The 20,579-nt window shown below is 25.3% G+C and overlaps 1 protein-coding gene across 1 annotated transcript; it reads left to right on the top strand.

Annotated features, from left to right (window-relative positions):
• The first annotated feature begins 619 nt into the window (after window positions 1–619).
• On the top strand, window positions 620–20,261 carry LOC132927788 (protein timeless). Its single transcript, XM_060992378.1, is given in 17 exon segments — window positions 620–711; window positions 8,304–8,437; window positions 9,439–9,533; window positions 10,527–10,585; window positions 10,647–10,830; window positions 12,516–12,665; window positions 13,435–13,620; window positions 13,758–13,841; window positions 14,032–14,204; window positions 14,398–14,580; window positions 14,645–14,887; window positions 14,991–15,117; window positions 15,200–15,299; window positions 16,913–17,120; window positions 17,230–17,425; window positions 17,535–17,576; window positions 17,578–20,261. Coding segments are annotated over 16 exon segments (2,214 nt in total). The 5' UTR covers window positions 620–711; window positions 8,304–8,340; the 3' UTR covers window positions 17,665–20,261.
• Window positions 20,262–20,579: the final 318 nt, after the last annotated feature.

Raw genomic sequence — 20,579 nt, 5'->3', positions numbered from 1 at the left:
CAGAAATTAGCATTAAAATATTTAATGCTTATAATAAGTTTTAATTTTCCACGAACGTTGTTTTTGAATTATAATAAAAAAAAATTAATTCATAGTTCAAATATATAATTTAACCTTAATTCGAAGAAAAAAATGTGCTTAGATACCTATACTTCAAATTTGTTCATTTAAATATTATCTTTTACAGATTTTATTTTAATGTTTAGATTATTATTTTCACTATAATTAACCTGGTTCATTTTAATGGGTTGACAAAAAATTTAGATTTTTTTCATGTGTAATTTTTAAGTATTGGCAATATTTACAGTTCTTTTTTTTCTTACATTTTTTAATTAGCAGATACACGTAAAAGCCGTAAAATAATATTACACAATTTATTCTCAATTATTATTCCAGAGTAAGTAAACATAATAACGTAACGCGTTATTAAGAATTACACCCATAAAACATTTCATTCAAAATGTAATAGTTTTACACATCTATATATATGTATAGTGTACGCGTGACTGCGGTTTGTCACATTGCACGAAAACGTGATACCTTCCTACATAATATCTACCACAATATTTTAGTATAAAAATTATATAATTCAACACTCGGAGTCAGTCGTTTTCGTCATTCTACTTCGAGCTCGTCTACTGCAGAGTATACTCATAAGTCATATTCAATACGCATAAGATTATAAGGACACTGAGCAAATCGCTTGTATTGGTAATTATTATATTTTATTAATAATCATTAGTGCTTAAGATGAGAGTTTTATTTATATTTTATCAGTTATAAAAAAAAAAAATTTTAATAATAATATTCAAAATTACTTACCTTCAGTATAGTTTTGTTGGCTATTTAAAAAATAATTAATACCTAAATTACATAGGTCATATTTGTATGACATTATAAACAATGTATTAGTTTTTTTTACCTAATTTTGTTGTCAATATAAAATCACAATAGTCGTGAAAAACTATGAAATTATTTATCACTTATGAATTATAATTTATAAGTCATAATATCTTAGTACCCCTTATTTACCAAACCTATATTTCTTTATTCAGTCTTTAGAATGACGTGTTATTTGACTCAAATAGACGTAGTAATAATTTTATTTTTTCGCTAAATGTTCAATAATAATAATAACGATAGTTAAATAATTCATATTTACTTAAAATACTTATTCTACTTTTTAAATTATTATTTAAATTTAAACGAAACATAATAAAATGGTAAAAACAAATTGCTTGAAAATTATACTAAATAGAAAATATGTTCAAGTTAAAAAAAACATATGCAAATACGCAAGCAACTTTAAACTATTAACATTTTAGACATTTAATTTTATGGTACTGATAATTTGTAAACTGTATTAAATATAGTAAATAATTTAATTTTGATCATGATATTAGTATGTATTAACGATTGTCACGAATAATTTTCAAAACAAAGATCATAAAAATGATGGAAAATTAATTGATTTTTTAAATTTCAATCATTATTAGTACTCTAACCTAACTAGTCTAACTTATTAATTATTGAAGTGAAAACTTCTTTATTATTATTAGTTATTAGTGTTATTACTAATGGATAATATTATGATTTAATAAATTATAAACACACGGCGTTCTGTATAGGCTTTTTAGGCACACCACTGCCGTGTGTACATTTTTTCGGTATTTATTTTTTATCCAGAGTAAGATATGACTTTAATAGTAAGTATAGTAACTTACTGTCTATGCATAAATGAATTACGTAAGTATAATTTTGTGCATTATTCTGTAAACCGTAAGAAATGGCGATATCATAATTTATTATAATATTATATATGAAACATAAACTAATATAAGTAATAATACCTACAGTTACAATCAATGAACATTATATTAACACTAAAATAAGCACACTTTTCAAAGGAGTTTTCGTTGGAAATTTTCTTAACTTTTGGGTACGTATGTTGCACTGCTTATGAGTAGTGAGTGAGTTTTTCTAATGTACCAGACCACTTTTATCAACCAAATATTCATCTCATACAGGCACAATGTGCCATTACAATCAGTAAAATAAAATACGTATTTTGTTCCTCCAAGAAACTGATTCAAACCTATTTAGTATTTTTTAACCTTATTGCATTCGTTTTTATTTTATTTATAATTATTATATCAAGAAACCTGACAAAATTACATCAAGTTAGAATGATTATGATTTATATGAATCTGTAAATATATATATATCTGTTGCTCATGCCTTATCAACCTTTTGTCTGGGTTGCATTAAAAATCAGTTTTAGAATAAAAGTTTCATTTTATTAAAAAGTAAATTCCCAATAAAAAAAACATCGAGAAATTAAAATTAAAATTTTAGTACAATTTTAATTTTAATATATACCATAATCAATTATATAAAAATAATTTAAAGAAAGTTCGATAAATTTAAATTTATATGTACATATATATTATATCTATTAATATTGTTCTAAGTATGCATAATTTTGTAAGGCTTATTTAAGTCTAAATGAAAAATAAATATAGCTCTTTTAACTATCCCAACTTACAGCACTCAATTTCTGAGACTTTTTGGTAATTTAGAGATTTCAAAAAATAAAATATTATGTAAGAACTAACTCTTTTTTAAAAATATAATATTACTTCTTATCATGGCAATATTTTAGATCTTTTTAACTTTTTAAATAGTAATTCATTAAATCATTGTTATCTTATATTTTACTATTCTTCAATTGACAAAAATTGTGAAATACGTGAAGTTTTGTTCTAAAAATATTGCTATTAGTTATAAAATACCTACATTGAATGAATATTATATCAACTATAGTTGTTTATTTAAAAACATTAAGGTAAATACTAATACTAAGTAATTATAATAAAAAATAATAATGTTAATAAATCATTTTTATTTTAAAATTTAAAATTTAATGAATACACTATGCCATTATAAAAGTATAAAAATCTATAAATAATAATTGTTTTGCATAAAAATTTGCTTTTATGAATATGTTACACCTTAATTTTGTGATCACTAGGGCTAAAGACTTCATGACCTCAAAAACATTAAAATTCATTTATTTATGCCTCCGAAATATCACTTAAAATATGCCTTAAAAACTAAAACATTTTGACTACTGCACTATATCAGAAAAATATTCTCTTTTGTTAGATAATATTATTTTGTAAAATATAAATAAATAATAAATGCAAATATAAAACATTGACTACTAATCTCAAATATAAATGCTGATACAAACGGGGAAAATACTACCTAAGCAATAACAAAATAAAATATGTAAAATTGACGAACAGTAACAACGAAAATAGATATCCCGTGACGATGTGACCCGTATAAGTGTGTAACTGTAGGAAATCATACAATATAGGTACAATAAATGTATAGTATAATGTGTAGTATGTGTGTGTAGATAAAAGTATGTTGGTAGTTCACAAATATTTCAACTATAAAATGATCTCGCAGACGAGGAAAACACAATCCACACTAATTTCATTGAAAATCCTTTTTTAGGTACCTATATTCAAACATTTTGTAACAATTTTTATAGAAAAATAAAAATATACCTAAATAATAAAATATACACTTAAAATTATAGTATAACAAAATATACATTAAGAGGACGTTATACCCGCATGTGTTGTCTCTGTCTTACTATAAATGTAGATCATAGCAAATTTTCGTTCAGCAGTACACATTTTGTGATGTTAGCTTTAATATAAGTAAATTTACCTATTATCAAACTCTAAGTTAATAATGTTATGTAAGGCATCTCATAGGCTTTTATTGCTATTTTAATTTTTAAGCGAGTTACAAGCATTTTAAAATTGTAATATTTTACATAACCATAACTCACTTAAAAATTAACATATCAATAAAAGCCTATAAGATACCCTAGATAATATTCTTACCTCTAAATTTGATAATAATTTACTCTAATATTAAAGGTTATATCACAAAATGTGTTCTGCTGAACGAAAATTTGCTATGATCTACATTAGTAAGACAGAAACAACACATGCGGGTATAACGTCCTCTTAACACACGGAAAATAGTAAAATATGTAAAATATGCAAAAAATAATAATAATCAGCATAGATTCCTAGAATTATGAAACAAATTTCTATACCACATTAAGCTATGTTTTTAATGAACATCAGAAAACATACAAACTCCTATAAGTCCCTAACCCTAGTGATCACTGTTTTAAAAACACACATTAACGTTTGTCGTTAAAAACATGTTTTTTTTTCAATTTTTAAATTTTAAAGTAAGTTATAAGCAACATAAACGTGTAAAGTACTACGATTTAAAAAATACTATTATTTCACTTCAAAATAATATTGAAAAACACATTTAATACGTTACGGGCTGTGATAATACTTTTACGTTTGATACTAACTCAATACTAAAAATAATTAAAATAAAATTGTACTACTTTTGTAATAATGTCATGACGTACCTACTTGTGAGATAAAAACAACATAAGCAGACATGGCGTAATCTTAAATGATATCACACCGAAATGTAATATTTTAATGTAATGATCTATACTTATAAAATTAAAAATATTAATATTTTAGGTGTGTCCAATTTATCATGACATATTATATTCCGCGTCCTTATGAGAAAACATCAGACAATTGTTTACAGCTAATATTGTCTATATTGATGGAATCTTTATTTTTGCTAAATTATTACATACAACTGAATGAAGCATGAAAAGAAGAAAAAAGAAGCATGTATAGTCTAATTTACAAGCTGTGTTCAAAGTTGTTAGAATAATAATACGAAATCATTAATTTTTCTCGTTTGATGTATTGCTCGCGCTTCGACTAAACGTAAAATTGCATAATCCATTAACCCTAGCGTGCGGGTATTTTACCTGTTTTAAAACTTGTAGAAAAAAACTGTAGACAATTATTGTGCTTACTCGAATCACAACGAATGTTGATTGTGCGAAACAAAATCATTGTACCTGCCGAACGAGAGGAAAGCGTTCTAAACGATTTCACTATCAAAAAATTACGTTCATTCAAATAGGTGTTTGTTGTATTGCTGTCAAAGACTCGAGTTAGGTTATATTATGTATTCACTTATATTCAACATTTAATTAATAATTTTGTAGCGATTCACCGTTATACTGGATGAGGTGTGTAAGACATCACTTTACAACTAAATAGGTATTTCGTTATAAAATTATCATTGGGCGGGCTGTACTTAAAATATTGCTCCCCTTTCCCCTGTAATGTACAATAAGTACTACTATGGCAATAGCATAAACTCGATGCTTAACAACGTGACCGTCGCGTAGGTTATATAACTGCAAAGGCAATTTTCTTGAAGTGAGTATGTCTGTGGTAGTGTAAAGGATGGAGGTAGATATAGTAAGTTATTGTACACGTGATACGGTAAGTCAACGTGACATAGGTATTATATTAATGTCTATATGTCTGTTCATATAAATGAACTAAGTTGGTGTAGAACAGTTCTTTACTAATATATTATAACGTTGGAAACTTTTCAAATAGTTTGAATTTCTTCTAAACTCACTGAAACTTTTTGCTATCGATCTTATTTGATTCGTATTCATCTTTATATAAATGTACAGTATTAGATTTATTAATACACGGGTACTACTATAGTAAGTAGTAACTGTAACATATTGTAGAGCGATTATATATTTATAAAGATGATCACGAGACAAGTAAGACCAACATTGTATACAAATATTAGGCCGTCACTAGGGCACGGATGTTGTTGCATTTACAACTTTTTTTTCTACTTTTTCAATTAATTGCTAAGTAAGTTTAAAATGCGTGTCATGCAAGTACGAACTAAAATCTAAAAGTTTTAAGTGCAATTTTCTGCATTTTTTGGAATTTTTGGATTTTCATTGCAATTTTATAGAATTTACTAATTTATAAAAAAAATTTAACAATTCTTTTAAGCTTTTTATATAATTTCACTTTTTTAATATTTAAACATATCATGAAATAACATTTTCAAATTGCTTTAATTTTGAAGTAGATAGTGTATTGATGTATATTGCAGTTTAAATTACTTATTGTCTATTGATATTGTATGATATTGTATAATTGTATAGTCGAAACGATAGTTTGATTAATTTTAGAATCGTATCGGTTTTGTTATACTGCGATTTTCGTATTTACAATGCGTATAGATAAGATTATACATTTAACACAAAAATAATTTATGATTCAATGCAACAATATTTTTTAAGTAATATATACATACATATATTATTTATAATTTTTTTTACTAATGAGTCAGTGATATATAAAATATACAATAAGTTAATGAATTAATGAAAATAAACCAAATTTATGAATTATAACAAAACGTTGTTGTTTTTAATGTAATTTTTAATATTTTAAATGCAATTTTTGGTATATTTTAGTGGAATACTACAACAATTTTACTAGTTTTTTAGTACTACAACATCCGTGCCTTAGTCATCACTTTTTTGGTATGTCTTATTAGTTATTTAGTTATTTAGATACTTCTTAAAAAAATTAAAAATACTTGATTGGCATAATATATATGATATAGTATAAGAAGCAAAATATTAATTATTCATAAAATGCATTATATGATTTGTATTTCTTATTTGAATAATATTTTATAAAATTTTTTCTTGAAGTGAGTTTATTCATAACGATAATATGTTTACTTTCAAATTAATTACCTATAATAAGAACATTCTTAGTTAATAGTTATGTATTATTAATTAGATGTCACTAACTATAAACATACAACATTTCGAATGCAACACTGTTATTATTAGGACTCGGAAGTTGATGCTTTTTTTTTTAATTTTTAAAACGATGCTTTCTTAGCTAAAAATGTATTTCAATAGTATGCAAATGTAAATACCTTATTTTTTATTTTGGATTTCTTCTTACATTTTCTTGTACTTTTTTACTTTTAGGTCATTTCCTCACATATTTAGTCTTTTTTACTCGTTTCCCGTTAGTTTAAAGACAAATAACGAGCTTATTGAAAACCTACTATTTAATCATAATATCATATAATTTGTTAAATAATATGTATCTATCTTTTTGTTGTACTCTTACTGATTTACAAAGATTAACAAAGAAAAATGAAAAATGAACAAAGATGATTCTACGTCAATTGAAAAAATTGACTCAGCAACAATTATTAAATTTCGAAATTGAATTAAAAACAAATTGAAAGCTGTTTTTCTAATGACTTTAGTGCTAGAGATTTGATAATTTCAAATTCGCTACCGTCACTTAAATGGACGTAAAGAGAAGTTTTTCTAAAAATGGTCTAATAATATAAGTATAAACTATAAAGCAATAATTTTGAATAATTATACGCTTTAATAATTTGTATTTTAGAAATTTAAAACAAAATAATTTATTTTTATTAATTTTAAACCATTATTTCGATATTTTTTACGGTCATTATTTGTCATTTTGGCATTTTTTAGGTATTTTTTTTAATTGTTTTAAGATCATAAACTTCCGAACCATAGTTATTACGTTTGTGAAAAAAATGTAATACAATTTAACCAATAAAATATATTATGAAAAACATAAAAGTTAAAACTAAACACTTATTATTATATACAATATTTAGTTGTTATATTATATAATAGCTGTATTTGTATATAATATAGAAAAAATACAATGATTACGTGTCTGTTATAATATGTCTTTTATTATAATAACTTATTATTAATTGCATAAGATAGCTATAGGTATATGTATATAGTAAATACACCTACAGATATCTGCTATACTCTGTGTACAAGACGCGCCCGGGACCTTCAAGAGGGGGGGGGGGGGCAGCTGGGGCTGTAACCCCGAAGCCCGAACATCAAAGTGGATCCGGCCCCGACCAAAGCAACCGGACCCTATATATTATAATAATACCTAATGATAATAATTCTATTTGCGGAAAATAATTTCCAATTATATATTATATAAATAGTATAGGTATGTTACCTTATTTTTACTTAAATATAAAAATTGACTCAGGAGGGGGGGGGCTTGATTACTCTTCACGGCTCTGGACGTGCTCGGGTACTGGGCAGTAAAAATATATATATTGTGTTTATCTGAAAACTGATTTATTATACCAGTTAGGAGTTATGACCTGTTGTTGAGTCCCCAAATCACTAAACGATTACTAAATTGAATGTCAACTTACTATGGATAATTATTGTAGAATTGAATATATATATTTCATATTATTATCTCGGATACTATTAATTGATCTGTATTGTATTGTTGTGTACTTAGATTAAATCTACACCCGCTTAACGAAAATATAGTTAAAATGGATGAAATATTTAAAAACAGCAACACACAAAATATGTTTGCACATTTGGGAACTCGTGTTGGCAATGATTACGTCCCATCCAAGAACTGTTTTGGTAAGTATAATGCACAATATATTAAATTATTGTGCTTATTGTATTTATTACTATCAACGTTTTAAAATAATATGCACAAATATGTTTAGACTATATAATATTAAACATCAAGTAATTTATAGTTCACTGATGTGACACAAACCAGAGGTTAATAATTATTACTTATTAAGTTTGTAAAAAATGTAATACAATTTAACTAAGAAATAAATATTATTATGAAAAACATATAATTCAAAATTTAACACGCATAATATTATATAATATAATAGTCTTATTTTTGTATAACTTAAAATTAATACAATGATTAATGATGACGTGTCTGCGAGAATATGTTTTTTATTATTATATAAATTTCAAAGCAACGACAAGTTATCGTATTCGAAAAGCTATTCATATAATGGAATTTGGTTTACTGCAATAAAACCTTCGAGCGATGAATGTATTGATTTTAAAATGTGTGAGTGTTATTTTTTCCAAAAAAAAAAAAATCTTCGTTATTTAATATTGAGAGTGGTTTTTGGTAGGACATTAGACGTAGCTAGGTAGCTGTACTTTGAAAAATTAAAAATAAAAAAAACACCAAGATAATTTTATAATATTGCTACGTGAACATAATATCTAGATATTACCACCTATTTAAAATATATCCTTTTCCCGTAATTTTTTTAGTTTTTCTTGATTATTAAGATATAATAATATTATAAGATAGATATAATTTTCTACCCAAATCCATACTCATCTAAATTAAAAATTGATGTATTTTTTTTCTTTAAAAATGACTGGATTGTAAAAGCAATACATTCATTGCGCTTTCGGTCTAGGCACAGCAGTGTTTGTAAAATCCTAATTATGTGGGCGTTTTATTGTTAATGTATTGCTATTTTAAATGAATATTCTTCGAATATAAGTCTAAACTATAAATTTAAACAAAAAAAACATATTATTATTTATTTATGATTTTAAAACTCTATATCAATCATGTCGGTTCTTTGATTTTATAGTTATACTCATGCATATCTACGAAAAATTGAATTCATCAGAAGAAAGCGCAACGCATCTTAGACAGATAATTGGATTCTCACAGCTATTAAGCAAAGTTTGTTTATTTGTAAAATAATATAATAAACTAATTAATAATTTACGAGTATGTTAAAAAATATAAATTTTAAAAACAGTTAACCAAACGATAAACTTTTGTTCTAATTCTCTTTCAAATTAATCTTTATTATTACGGACCGTAATTTACGGTGCTAAGCATATACTGCTTTTACACTGTATTTATACATTATTTTATAGACAAAACTGAGAAGGTATAAAGTATCAAAAGTTATGATTCTCTTACTAATTGTGATTTTGACTTTTAAATAGCAACAAATATCAATACATTTTATTTTACTTGAACTTATTTTTATTGAAATAATGTATGTATATATTTATAGGGACAATTGATATTATAATAATTGTTCAATAATAAAGGAAAAATCAATGCTTAAAAATTAAAAAAGAACGTCATATATCCATTTTGAAAGATTTTATATCGACTATTTTAATGACATTTTGAGAAAATAAAAGATGTATTCCTTAGATATATATCAATATACCTTATACTTATTTGAATGCCATTATACATTTTTAATTACATATCTATGTTAAACACGTCGCGTGCATGCAATGTACAAAATGTATTATTTTGAAGAGTTACACGTAATTTTAGCGCATAATTAGAATTTACCAATTTTTTTAAATTTAATTTGCCTACAACGCTTGATCCCAAATTCAAAATTGACCAAAAGCAATAATCACTCAGATTTAAAAAAAGAACTTTTTTTCAAAATATTTAATTCACATATTTTATTTTATTTTCCTTTTCTAAGTAATTTTGTTTTTAAAGCAACTATATGTTTTTAATTTTTATAATTTATTATTGGACATCGAATTATGAACAACAATTTTAAAAAGTTAGTTAATATGTAATATTTTTATAATTACTTAACTGCATTAATAAATAGTTTTCAATATGTATAAGATTATAATATATAAATTAATAAATAAAATTATAGTTAATACAATGTTATATTTTCATGTTTAGCATCTCATACCAATGTTTATTGCAGTAAATAACGACAATATAATTGACATTTTGTTGAAGTATGTGATTTTTTATTATGCAGTTGTTTTTAATTTCTTTAATTCAAAATTAATTTTACAGAATTCTTGTTAGTTTAATATCGCCAATCGAATGTTTGATGCTTGTTGAAAATAGGGCTGGAGAAAAGGGTGATAATTCCACATTACTTAGGATGAATTGGATGATGATGACAAGTAAAGCTACATGGACTGACTTAAAAGCCATCAAACGAATCATGCAGATTATAAAGGAACATATGAAAAAAGTAAATTGTTAATTTTAAATATAATTTTTCTTTATAGAATAGATAAAAATTGTATTCACATTTAAATATTATTAAAGTAAAGTTATTCTTTACTATATTTATATAGTAATACTTATTTATTCCGACACATTTTATATAAGAATTGTTAATCTACATGTCAATGATTTTAGTGTTGAATAAATTTAAGGAAATTTTATTTTTTTAATGTTAAATAAAATCATTGCAATTTTAACTATTAAAATAATTAATTTTTAAGAATGTCTACACATTGGTTTCCACAATGTATATAATACAATTCTATAAAGGTACAATGTAGGACGTAATTAATATATAATTCGAATATTATACGAATTTGTAACAAATGCTAACAACTTTTTTAATTTTTTTTAAAAATCATTATTTAAAATTTTAAATGATAACAAGGTAATTGAATAATATATAATATATACAGTAATAGTATATGTTACTTTTAGGTGACTATACGTTATACTAAAAGTTAAAACCATAATTCACTATGACTAAACAAAAAGTTTTCATTTGTTTTTCATTAATTATTTTCACAGTCTGCCTTATTAATATGTATGTGCCTTTATAGTTACAACCTTATAGTTTTAACGCGTTCAAATAAACGAAGACCCACATCTAGCGAAAATTGAAATTGTATCGTTACTCATTCCATTTAGGTATACTTATTTCATTTTTACATTATTTCCATTACTATGTGCTTTTTAGTATTGCGTGTGCACTTTAGCGGGTACCACAGAATTAAAAATCGCGGTTAATTTACCAAACGGTAAAGGGGATCTCAAACACGTTCAACACGACTCGAGAATAATTTATATAATTTGATAAGGTACTAATAAAAATTCAACATTCCCAACGCTGACGAAAATACGCGTAGGTCGACTACGTGGTTATACGTTTGCTAATATAAATCAATTCCGTATCGTTACCAATTAAAATGTGTATAGTGATAGCGGAGAAACTATAATTTATAAGAGTGAGAGAGAGAGAGAGAGAGCATTATCCGTTAAGTATACGCGCGAGATACGCTCGTACACTTATTTATCGGAGCTTGTCGTTTGCGCATCATTAATCCGGTAGGTATGTGAAACAATTTGGTTGGTCGTTGGCGCATCGCACGTTTTAACAATATTATCTACGGGTAGTGCGGTGACGTGACCTGATGATATAGGTACTCACCATTACACTAATAACGTATAATACGAGTATGTCTCGGGACAAAAAACATTGAGATTTAAAAACGACTATATCGTAAATAATTTATAGGTATTTAAAATTCAATCGTCTTTTCCAACGTAAATAATGATCATTTCACTATTTATAACGATAGAGGTTTCCATTTTTTTTTTTTTCTAATAATTTTCTAAATAACCGCTATGGACTATATTATTGAAGTGCCTCATTTCATAATTAATACAATGTAATACATTAATAACAGGCATTAAAATATACGATTTTAGGCCATAGCTATGTGTAGACTATCGTCGTTGTCTTAACACCGACATGATGAGGAATGCGTAAAATTCCATTCCCTAGTATATGATATTATTTTAGTTACTGATCATACTGCTTCATTAGTATTCATACAAATCTTGAAATGTATTGTGTGCCACCTACTATTATTTTATATTAACCGATTATCTTTGTATTTATTATTTCAGTTGTCTTGCTATCCTGCAAGATGTACAAACAATCAAAGTATATCATTTATAAGTAATTGTTTGCGTTTAATAAAAAATATCCTTCACATACCCAACGAACAGTATCAAAATACTTTATTGTGGATGATATTTTCTGAACAATTTGACGAGGTAATATTTTTATATAATATTATTATTTGAACAAACGTAAATTATAAGATTCGACTTAAACAAAAAGGGAGGTACTACCTATATTGAAATCTTCCAAAGTGTAACTTAAGACGTCACACGATTATTGTTTCATTATAATAAGTATTAATATCAAACGTCTCATTTTTACAAGAAACAATGTACGAATATTATGTTTACCCGTAGATAGGTACTCGTTTTATATATTATGTTATAAACTATATTGGCAGTACTTATTTGCAGTAAAAATCAATACTTACTGACTTACTATTATATTTTAACGTGCATATAATTAAATATTTACTTCGTGGGACATAAATTAACGATTTGATTTTTAAGTTTCTTATTTTCATTAGTATGAAAAGCATTTTTACTACTAAGGGCATATTTATTTAATCTGTAAATTCAAATTTAAAAATTTTAGTCTGTTTGCGGTTTTATATAATATCGAGAATACTTGGTTATTCAGTCACTGTAATAATGGATATATTCATCTAATGATAAATTATTGTATAATATAATGAACAAATACCTAACCAGTATATATTACCGTATAGGTACTCGTATAATATATCTAAGAATATTTTGTACTTTATATTGTAATACCAATTACGTACCAATTTTAAATTCATACTCTCATAAAAATTACTCTATACCATTTTTTTTTATTAATTCTTATATATAATAAGATTTATTATGTAATAAAAGTTTACTATAAATATTAATTTATATTTTATATTTATATAATTAGATTATTATTGCCTTGATCGCCAATTCTAACCGAGGACATTGGGCAGTACTAATCATTGAACTAATAGCTCTGATTTTTAAGAATCAACACGTTGACGAGATGTCAAAGCAAATTATTAAAATGAATGAAACTATAAGGTTTGATAGTTCTGAGGACAATGAAAGCAATACATCGTCATTATATCCAGTAATAAATAATATATTTACATGTTAAGATATGTGCCAAGTGAATTACAATATTTAACTAAATTCTTAACTTTTCATTAAATATTTTTAAAATCAATGTAAAACTGTATATCTATAAATGATTCTTAACATTTTTAGAAGAACGGAAGAAATTCATCACCAGAAAATGTATCTGATTTGTCAAACACAGAGGACAATGATAATGATAATAATTTGAATGTGGTATTTATATATTTTATTATTTTTTTTTAATTTTCTTATTCGGTAGATTAAACAAAAAAAAAAAATACGCCCATACTCGTATTTTGCATAACTTTTTCATTTATGATCGGTGAATGGCAATAGGCATCTACTGAAGTCATTACTTTAACAAAATAACAAATCATTAATTAGATAATACATTTATTTTCAGAATCAAATGATCAGAAATCTACGTAAAAACAATTTGATGGATGGACAAGACAATAGTTCTAAAGAAGTTGTAAATCAAAATTCAAAAGTTAATACTGTAAATGTAAAAAATAAGCTCGAAACTAAAACTACAGTGGAAGATATTTCACTGTTACCTGAGCACGACTTAAAAAAGTAATATTTACAATGATTAATAAATAATAGATCTACGGGTTTATAATATATAATAATAATGTATATATATATAATGTACGAGCTATAATATACAACTTTACTATAATATTACGAAGGTTTTGATTTACCGTGAACTAAATAATTTATTTTATGCGTTACTATAATATTATGTATAAATATTTGTTTATTTTAGAGAAGATACTGAAGAGAAAAATGATTCTAAAAACTCACACAGAGAATCCAGGAGAAATTCATTTGAACAAATTAAACTTGAATTTGAAATGAAAACCTATAAACCCACTTTTGCGAGTGACGTTTGTAGAAAAAAAGTGGTGTCGCGCAAAAAAAAATATACAAAAAAAATCATTAAAACAAAGTGATGAGAAATGCATGATTTTATCACAATATAGTTTAAATTAATTGTTGGTTGTTTTTTTTAGATTGAAATTACCAACTTTTCCAATACAGTTCAATGTACCAAATGAGATGTGCATAATATCATACTTTCTTCAGAAATTCACTGTTTGTTTTTTACAAAATGGATTCAATACATTAGTCGACGAACTCTATTACTTACTTACAACTAATTCACAGCAACACATAGATACTTCACTTTATTTCTGGTTATTAACATACTTTTGTAGATTTTGCAAACTGAGCAACATTGAATTGAAATTAGTCAGGTAATTAAGCTTAATAATATGTTTTGTATACTTTTTACTGCGGCCGAAATCAATATTAGACTAAGTATGTAAACTATATACTATATTTTTTCATGATATCTAGACGAATTGTATCTTTCAAACTGATTTCATTTATTGTTCACGAGGGTCTTAAAATATCGGAACAATTAACTATCGCAAAACGGCAAAAATCTCCAAATATTCATTTAAAAGTCAGACATTTGCATTTGGTATGTTACATGTTTTCAATCGCCAATTAATTGTACCTATTTAAAATATGATAATTTTTTTTTCTGTGCTTACTATGTAAAGGCCGTCATGGCCATTAAAGAGGTGATAAAAACTATTGAGTTTTATCGCCAAACTGCTGTCGATTCTCCGATGTATGCAGATCTAATAAAAGATCTTCAGAGTAAGTATGCACCACATAAAACATAAAAATATGATACAATTTAATAGCAATTAATTTATAGAAACAACATATTAAAGCCAATTTATAAGTACTATTCGTTTACGTGTTGAATTATGTTTATAATATATTATTATTTATTATATTACGTATACTGCATCTTATAATATTTTACGTACTTAAATACTTACATAAAAAAGGCATTTTTGATTTAACAACTATATAAGTTAGTACAAGTTAATTCCAAAGTCGCATTGGTTGTATTAAATTTGACTATAAACCTACACATTTTAGAACTTTTAAAAAACATTACACACTTTTTAAGCAATATTGTTATCCACATCATTATCTTGTATCGAATTGATCAATACATCATTACAGCAAATGTATTCCAACGTAATACCCACTCACTCATATTTCACCGACGAAGACAAATGCAATTTTTTTTTTTAATTTACTCGCCTCACTAATGCCTGATAGGTACTTACCTACCTACAGAACTTCAGAAATATTACATACTATCACATATCAATAAAAAAATCTATGACTAATGACTGATGTTATACTAGGGCAGTCGGCAAAAAAGTACACGGAAAAAAGTCCGACCAGAAAATAATTATACGTAAAAAAAGTCCGGTTTAATATAAAATATGATTGGTATGATGTAATAATAATTTAATATTTATATAATTTAAAACATTTAACTACAAATAATTAAAACTAATATTTATTTCGTTTTCGAATGCAATGGCCAATATTAATTAAAAATTATTCCACCGATATCTCGTTAATGACCACTCTAGAACATACGTTCGCCGATGTTACTAGACTTCCGTTTTTTCGGTGCTGGAATCCCTTCGCCTAATTCTTGTAACGCTATTTTAGCTCTATCTACTCCTAACTCTTCGCTCATTTTAGAAATTAACTTCCAGACGGTTGGGTAATCAGTAATCACGAAATCGCGATATATTTATTCGTAGGTACGCCATGTTTTGGTAAAATTATTAGCTTTACTGGACAAATATTATTACCCGCTCACACACCCACGAATAATTGTTTAATCGGTTAAAAAATAACGCATTGCCTTGAGCACACTCTCGACGCCTATAGCTTCATAGAACACACAATTATTATAGTTAGATACACCCAGTGATGTTCCCATAAATTAGTTAAGCAGTTAATTATAATATATTATGTTATGGTTGATTCTATTCCACAAAAAACAACGAACGTTAGCGGAAAATAATTTCTATACCTTAAAATTATATCTTATTTGGTTTTCTAAAAGGAATTAAATCGCTCACTACAAAAACAATAACTATTTTTTCCGCAAATTCATTGAGACTCGAGAGTAGGTATACGCGGCGTATCAATGATTTTTTAAATTATCTTGAGAGTAGGTATTTTTACGATATAAAATATTATGTTTCACACCGTATTGATCACCGACCAACAAATTGTAGTCATTTCGCAATAACCTTTTATATAGTTTGTATTTTACAGTAAAAATACCTCAGTTATTTGTATAGTTAGATATCATAAGTTTTACTTACCAAAAATTAAAATTATAGAAATACCTATGTTCAGTAATTGAAAACGTATATTATGATATTTAGATTCAGGTAACAACTCGCCAGAATCAATCACTTGGGCAAAGGACCTCAAGTCCTTATTCACATTGCTAATCCGTTACTACGATAGCGACATACAGATTATTGAATACTTGCACGATTTAATAGTTACAAATCACATGGTGTTGTCGTTGTTTGATACCCTTAAAGACTGTTGGAATTTAAATGACAATATTACTGCATACATCAAAAAGTAAATAATATAATACAGATTAACATATATTGTAATGTGAATAATAATTACAAAAATTACGTAAAATATGATACGTACCTATGGGATAATTGAATTGTACTGCATACAGGTTTGCTGTTCCCGACTTAATGTATAAGTATGGCGTAGTCCTGCAAAACTACGAAAAAAACAGCGAAATAATCAACGAATCCGTGTTCACTATGATGCATCACGTCAGCAAGGTTGAAAATACTACAGCACTCTTTCAGCCGATCATTTTGAAAACGTTTTTGAAAATGTTCGAAAACAATGATATTCAGTACAAAGTAAGGACGAAATATTTTCACTAGTATCTACTAGGATAGGTTGTATCATATCTGTAAATAGCGTTTATGTACTACTGACCTAAGTATCATTCGTTTTTATTTACTTTAGAGGTGGTCCGATTTGATTGAAAATGTTTTAAACAAGTTTCTAAAATCTACCTCAAACAAAGACCTATTCTGAGAACGCTCTTCGAGGAATTCCGCCTATCTACGATTGGACTTCAAAATTTAAACGTTGAATAAATAAAAACGAAAAAAAATTTACTTGTAACTACAAACACGTAGGTAGGTAGGTATCTCAAAAAATAAAAAACCAAAATAACCGTTTCATTATAATACGCGTATTTGTTATTTTTAAAACTATATAATAAACGTATGTTACCTATATATTATTCATAATGCATATGTAGGTACTGTACTGTGGTAATTAATAATCAAATCGCATAGGAAGCAATTTTTTTTTAATTATTCTTTTAATTATTGTTAACCTTATTACATGATAGCTGCTTATTTACAGAATGCCTATTATTCTTTGAGTAGGTAGTACTTATCTAGTAAAATTACAAAGAAGTCACAAAAATATTTAGCTGGTGATGATTATAAACTAAATTACCATAAAAGAAATTTCATATGCTGGAATTAAAATATTTGCCTGGATAGTTAAAAGGCTTAATAGACAAATAAAGATTACATAAACAATATTGTTTAAAATAAATATGTATTATAGACTACCATACCATATTGGTGGTCATGAAGGACATTAAGGCACAATTAGGGGCTCCAATTTTGGTTATGTAAGGTATTTAGTGAATTTGCATCGCATATAAGTGAATGCTACTTTGGATTTAAAGATGTTTTTTTATTGACATTTTGTTTACACAAATGGGAAATAATATTTTAATGGTTTTGAATATTTTGAATGATAAAAATAAATCATTTTTTTTAATTTCAATTCTCTTTCACTATGGACATATTTAATGAACACTTTGAGTTCTTTCACATTAACCATCTTAAATTATCTTCTATTAAAAAAGTCATTAACTTAAAGTGGATAAAGTTTAATACTAAAGGAAGAATAATTTTAACATACCTAAACCTATAGGTAACTATGAGCGAGCTAGGTACCAAATTATAACATTTTAGATAGGAAAATTTTTGGTGAGCATTTTTATAAAAAGAGGATGTAAAATATGTTCTATAAGAGTAGAATTATCAGCAGTTTTGTAACCTATTAAACATGCTGTAAAGCGACTAAGGATCAAGGAAAAGTATTAAAAAAAATAGGTAGCTATCATGTTTGTATCACAATTTTGCTATAAATTTAGAATTTAGAGTAAAGCAATCACTTTCTTAGTCATATTCATAAAAAAATCACTATTGATTTGATATTTATTACAATATATTATATATTAATAATTCATTTGTGTTAATTTGATAATTTAATATTAATTATGTATGTTGTATTAGGTATTAAAATGAGTAATTAGATTGATCTCGTAATATTATATTCTGTTTCTCTTTAAATTTTTAATTTTATAGATAAATATTTTTAATTGTAATTAAATCTAAAATTATATGTATAACATGACTGCAGGGCTGGGCAAGGTATCTAAAAAAAAACTATCTCAATACAAAATACATTTTGTAATATCTAAGAAAAAGATACAAGATAATTTATATTTTTAATGATATTTATTAAATGTATTACAGTTATTAATTCTTATTTCTAATATTTAATATTTTTAAATTATAAATTTATAAATTATTTAATTGTGGTATATGATCCATGTTTTAAAATAAATTCCTTGATACCTTTTTAAAGAAACTCATTTTTGAAAATATTATCTGACATACTAGATAATATACATAAAAAATGAATAAGCCTAGTACATTACAAAAATATTTCAACAGCAGCTGAAGAATAGAGACTAGTATTATATTTTAGAAATATTTATTTTTATTTTTGGGTAATTATTTAGGCAATTAAGTGCTTTATTTTTATCATTTAAAAAACTTATAAATTCAAGTTTGTTACTTGTCTGTTATGTTCTTATTTTTTCTCGATCTCTTACTTTCTTTTTTCAGAAGCCTAAAATAACATAATATTATTAACTTCAAGTGTTCAATGTAAAAAATATTCAAATCTCTTGGTCAACGACACTATTAATGAGAATATTATAGAAAACAAATGGCATGGTTTTTTTTCCTTTTAATGTTTCAAACCAGAATTTAACTAAAAATATAATTTTGGTATTTATATACCTACCATAATAACAGTTAACTTGATTTTGTAAATAATCTAAAGCAAATGCAATTGGTTTTAATAAAATTACTTAAAATATAAAAAGATACTAGATACAATGGTATCTCAAATATGTATCTTAAACATTTTTAAATAATATACTGCCCAGCCCTGGGTAAGAGTAACAAATTATCAGTTAATTATCAACTTAAGACTAATATTGTCAAAACAAGCAAGTTTTTGGTACTATTTTAATTAATGAAAAATAATATAAATAATCGCCTTTTGCATAATTTAGTACTTACATATAATTTAAACTTACTTTGATACTATTGTTAAAAAAAAAAAAATCTAATCATATAATCTATAGGTAAGTATAGTAGTAAAATTAAAAATTAATAAAGCTAAATCGGACATGAAATTCTTTCGAGCATTACATTTATAAATATATAAGTTTCATAGACTAGTTTATAGTATATATCTGTCACAAATACAGTTATTATTAGATTTAGGATTTAATATCAAGTACCTACTTTTTGTTATTTAAAAAAATATATATATAATACATAGAAAAATAATTCTTATACTTTACACGTAAGTGCATTTCATTTCCATTCAAATGTAATAAAATTGTATTGAATTACGTTGCTATTTTCCCTATAAATTATTTTTTATATTTAATGTTAAATTACTATTTTATTACAGTAACTCAGATTTACTTATGGTAACATAATTAATAAAATAGTTCAACAATGTTTTGATGTGCTATGAATAACTGGTACCAGCTAATGACTAATGACACAAATTAAATTAGATTCATGTATTAGCTATATTTTTGCTAATAGAATTATCAATACATTGTTTTTTAGCTCTGGTAATTGAGTGATAATCAAAGTTCTTAATGTTAAAATT

The sequence above is a fragment of the Rhopalosiphum padi genome, chromosome 3 (assembly GCF_020882245.1).
Source record: "Rhopalosiphum padi isolate XX-2018 chromosome 3, ASM2088224v1, whole genome shotgun sequence".
Lineage (NCBI taxonomy): Eukaryota > Metazoa > Arthropoda > Insecta > Hemiptera > Aphididae > Rhopalosiphum > Rhopalosiphum padi.
The sequence above is the reverse complement of the archived record's forward strand: the minus strand, read 5'-3'. Positions and strand labels throughout refer to the sequence as shown.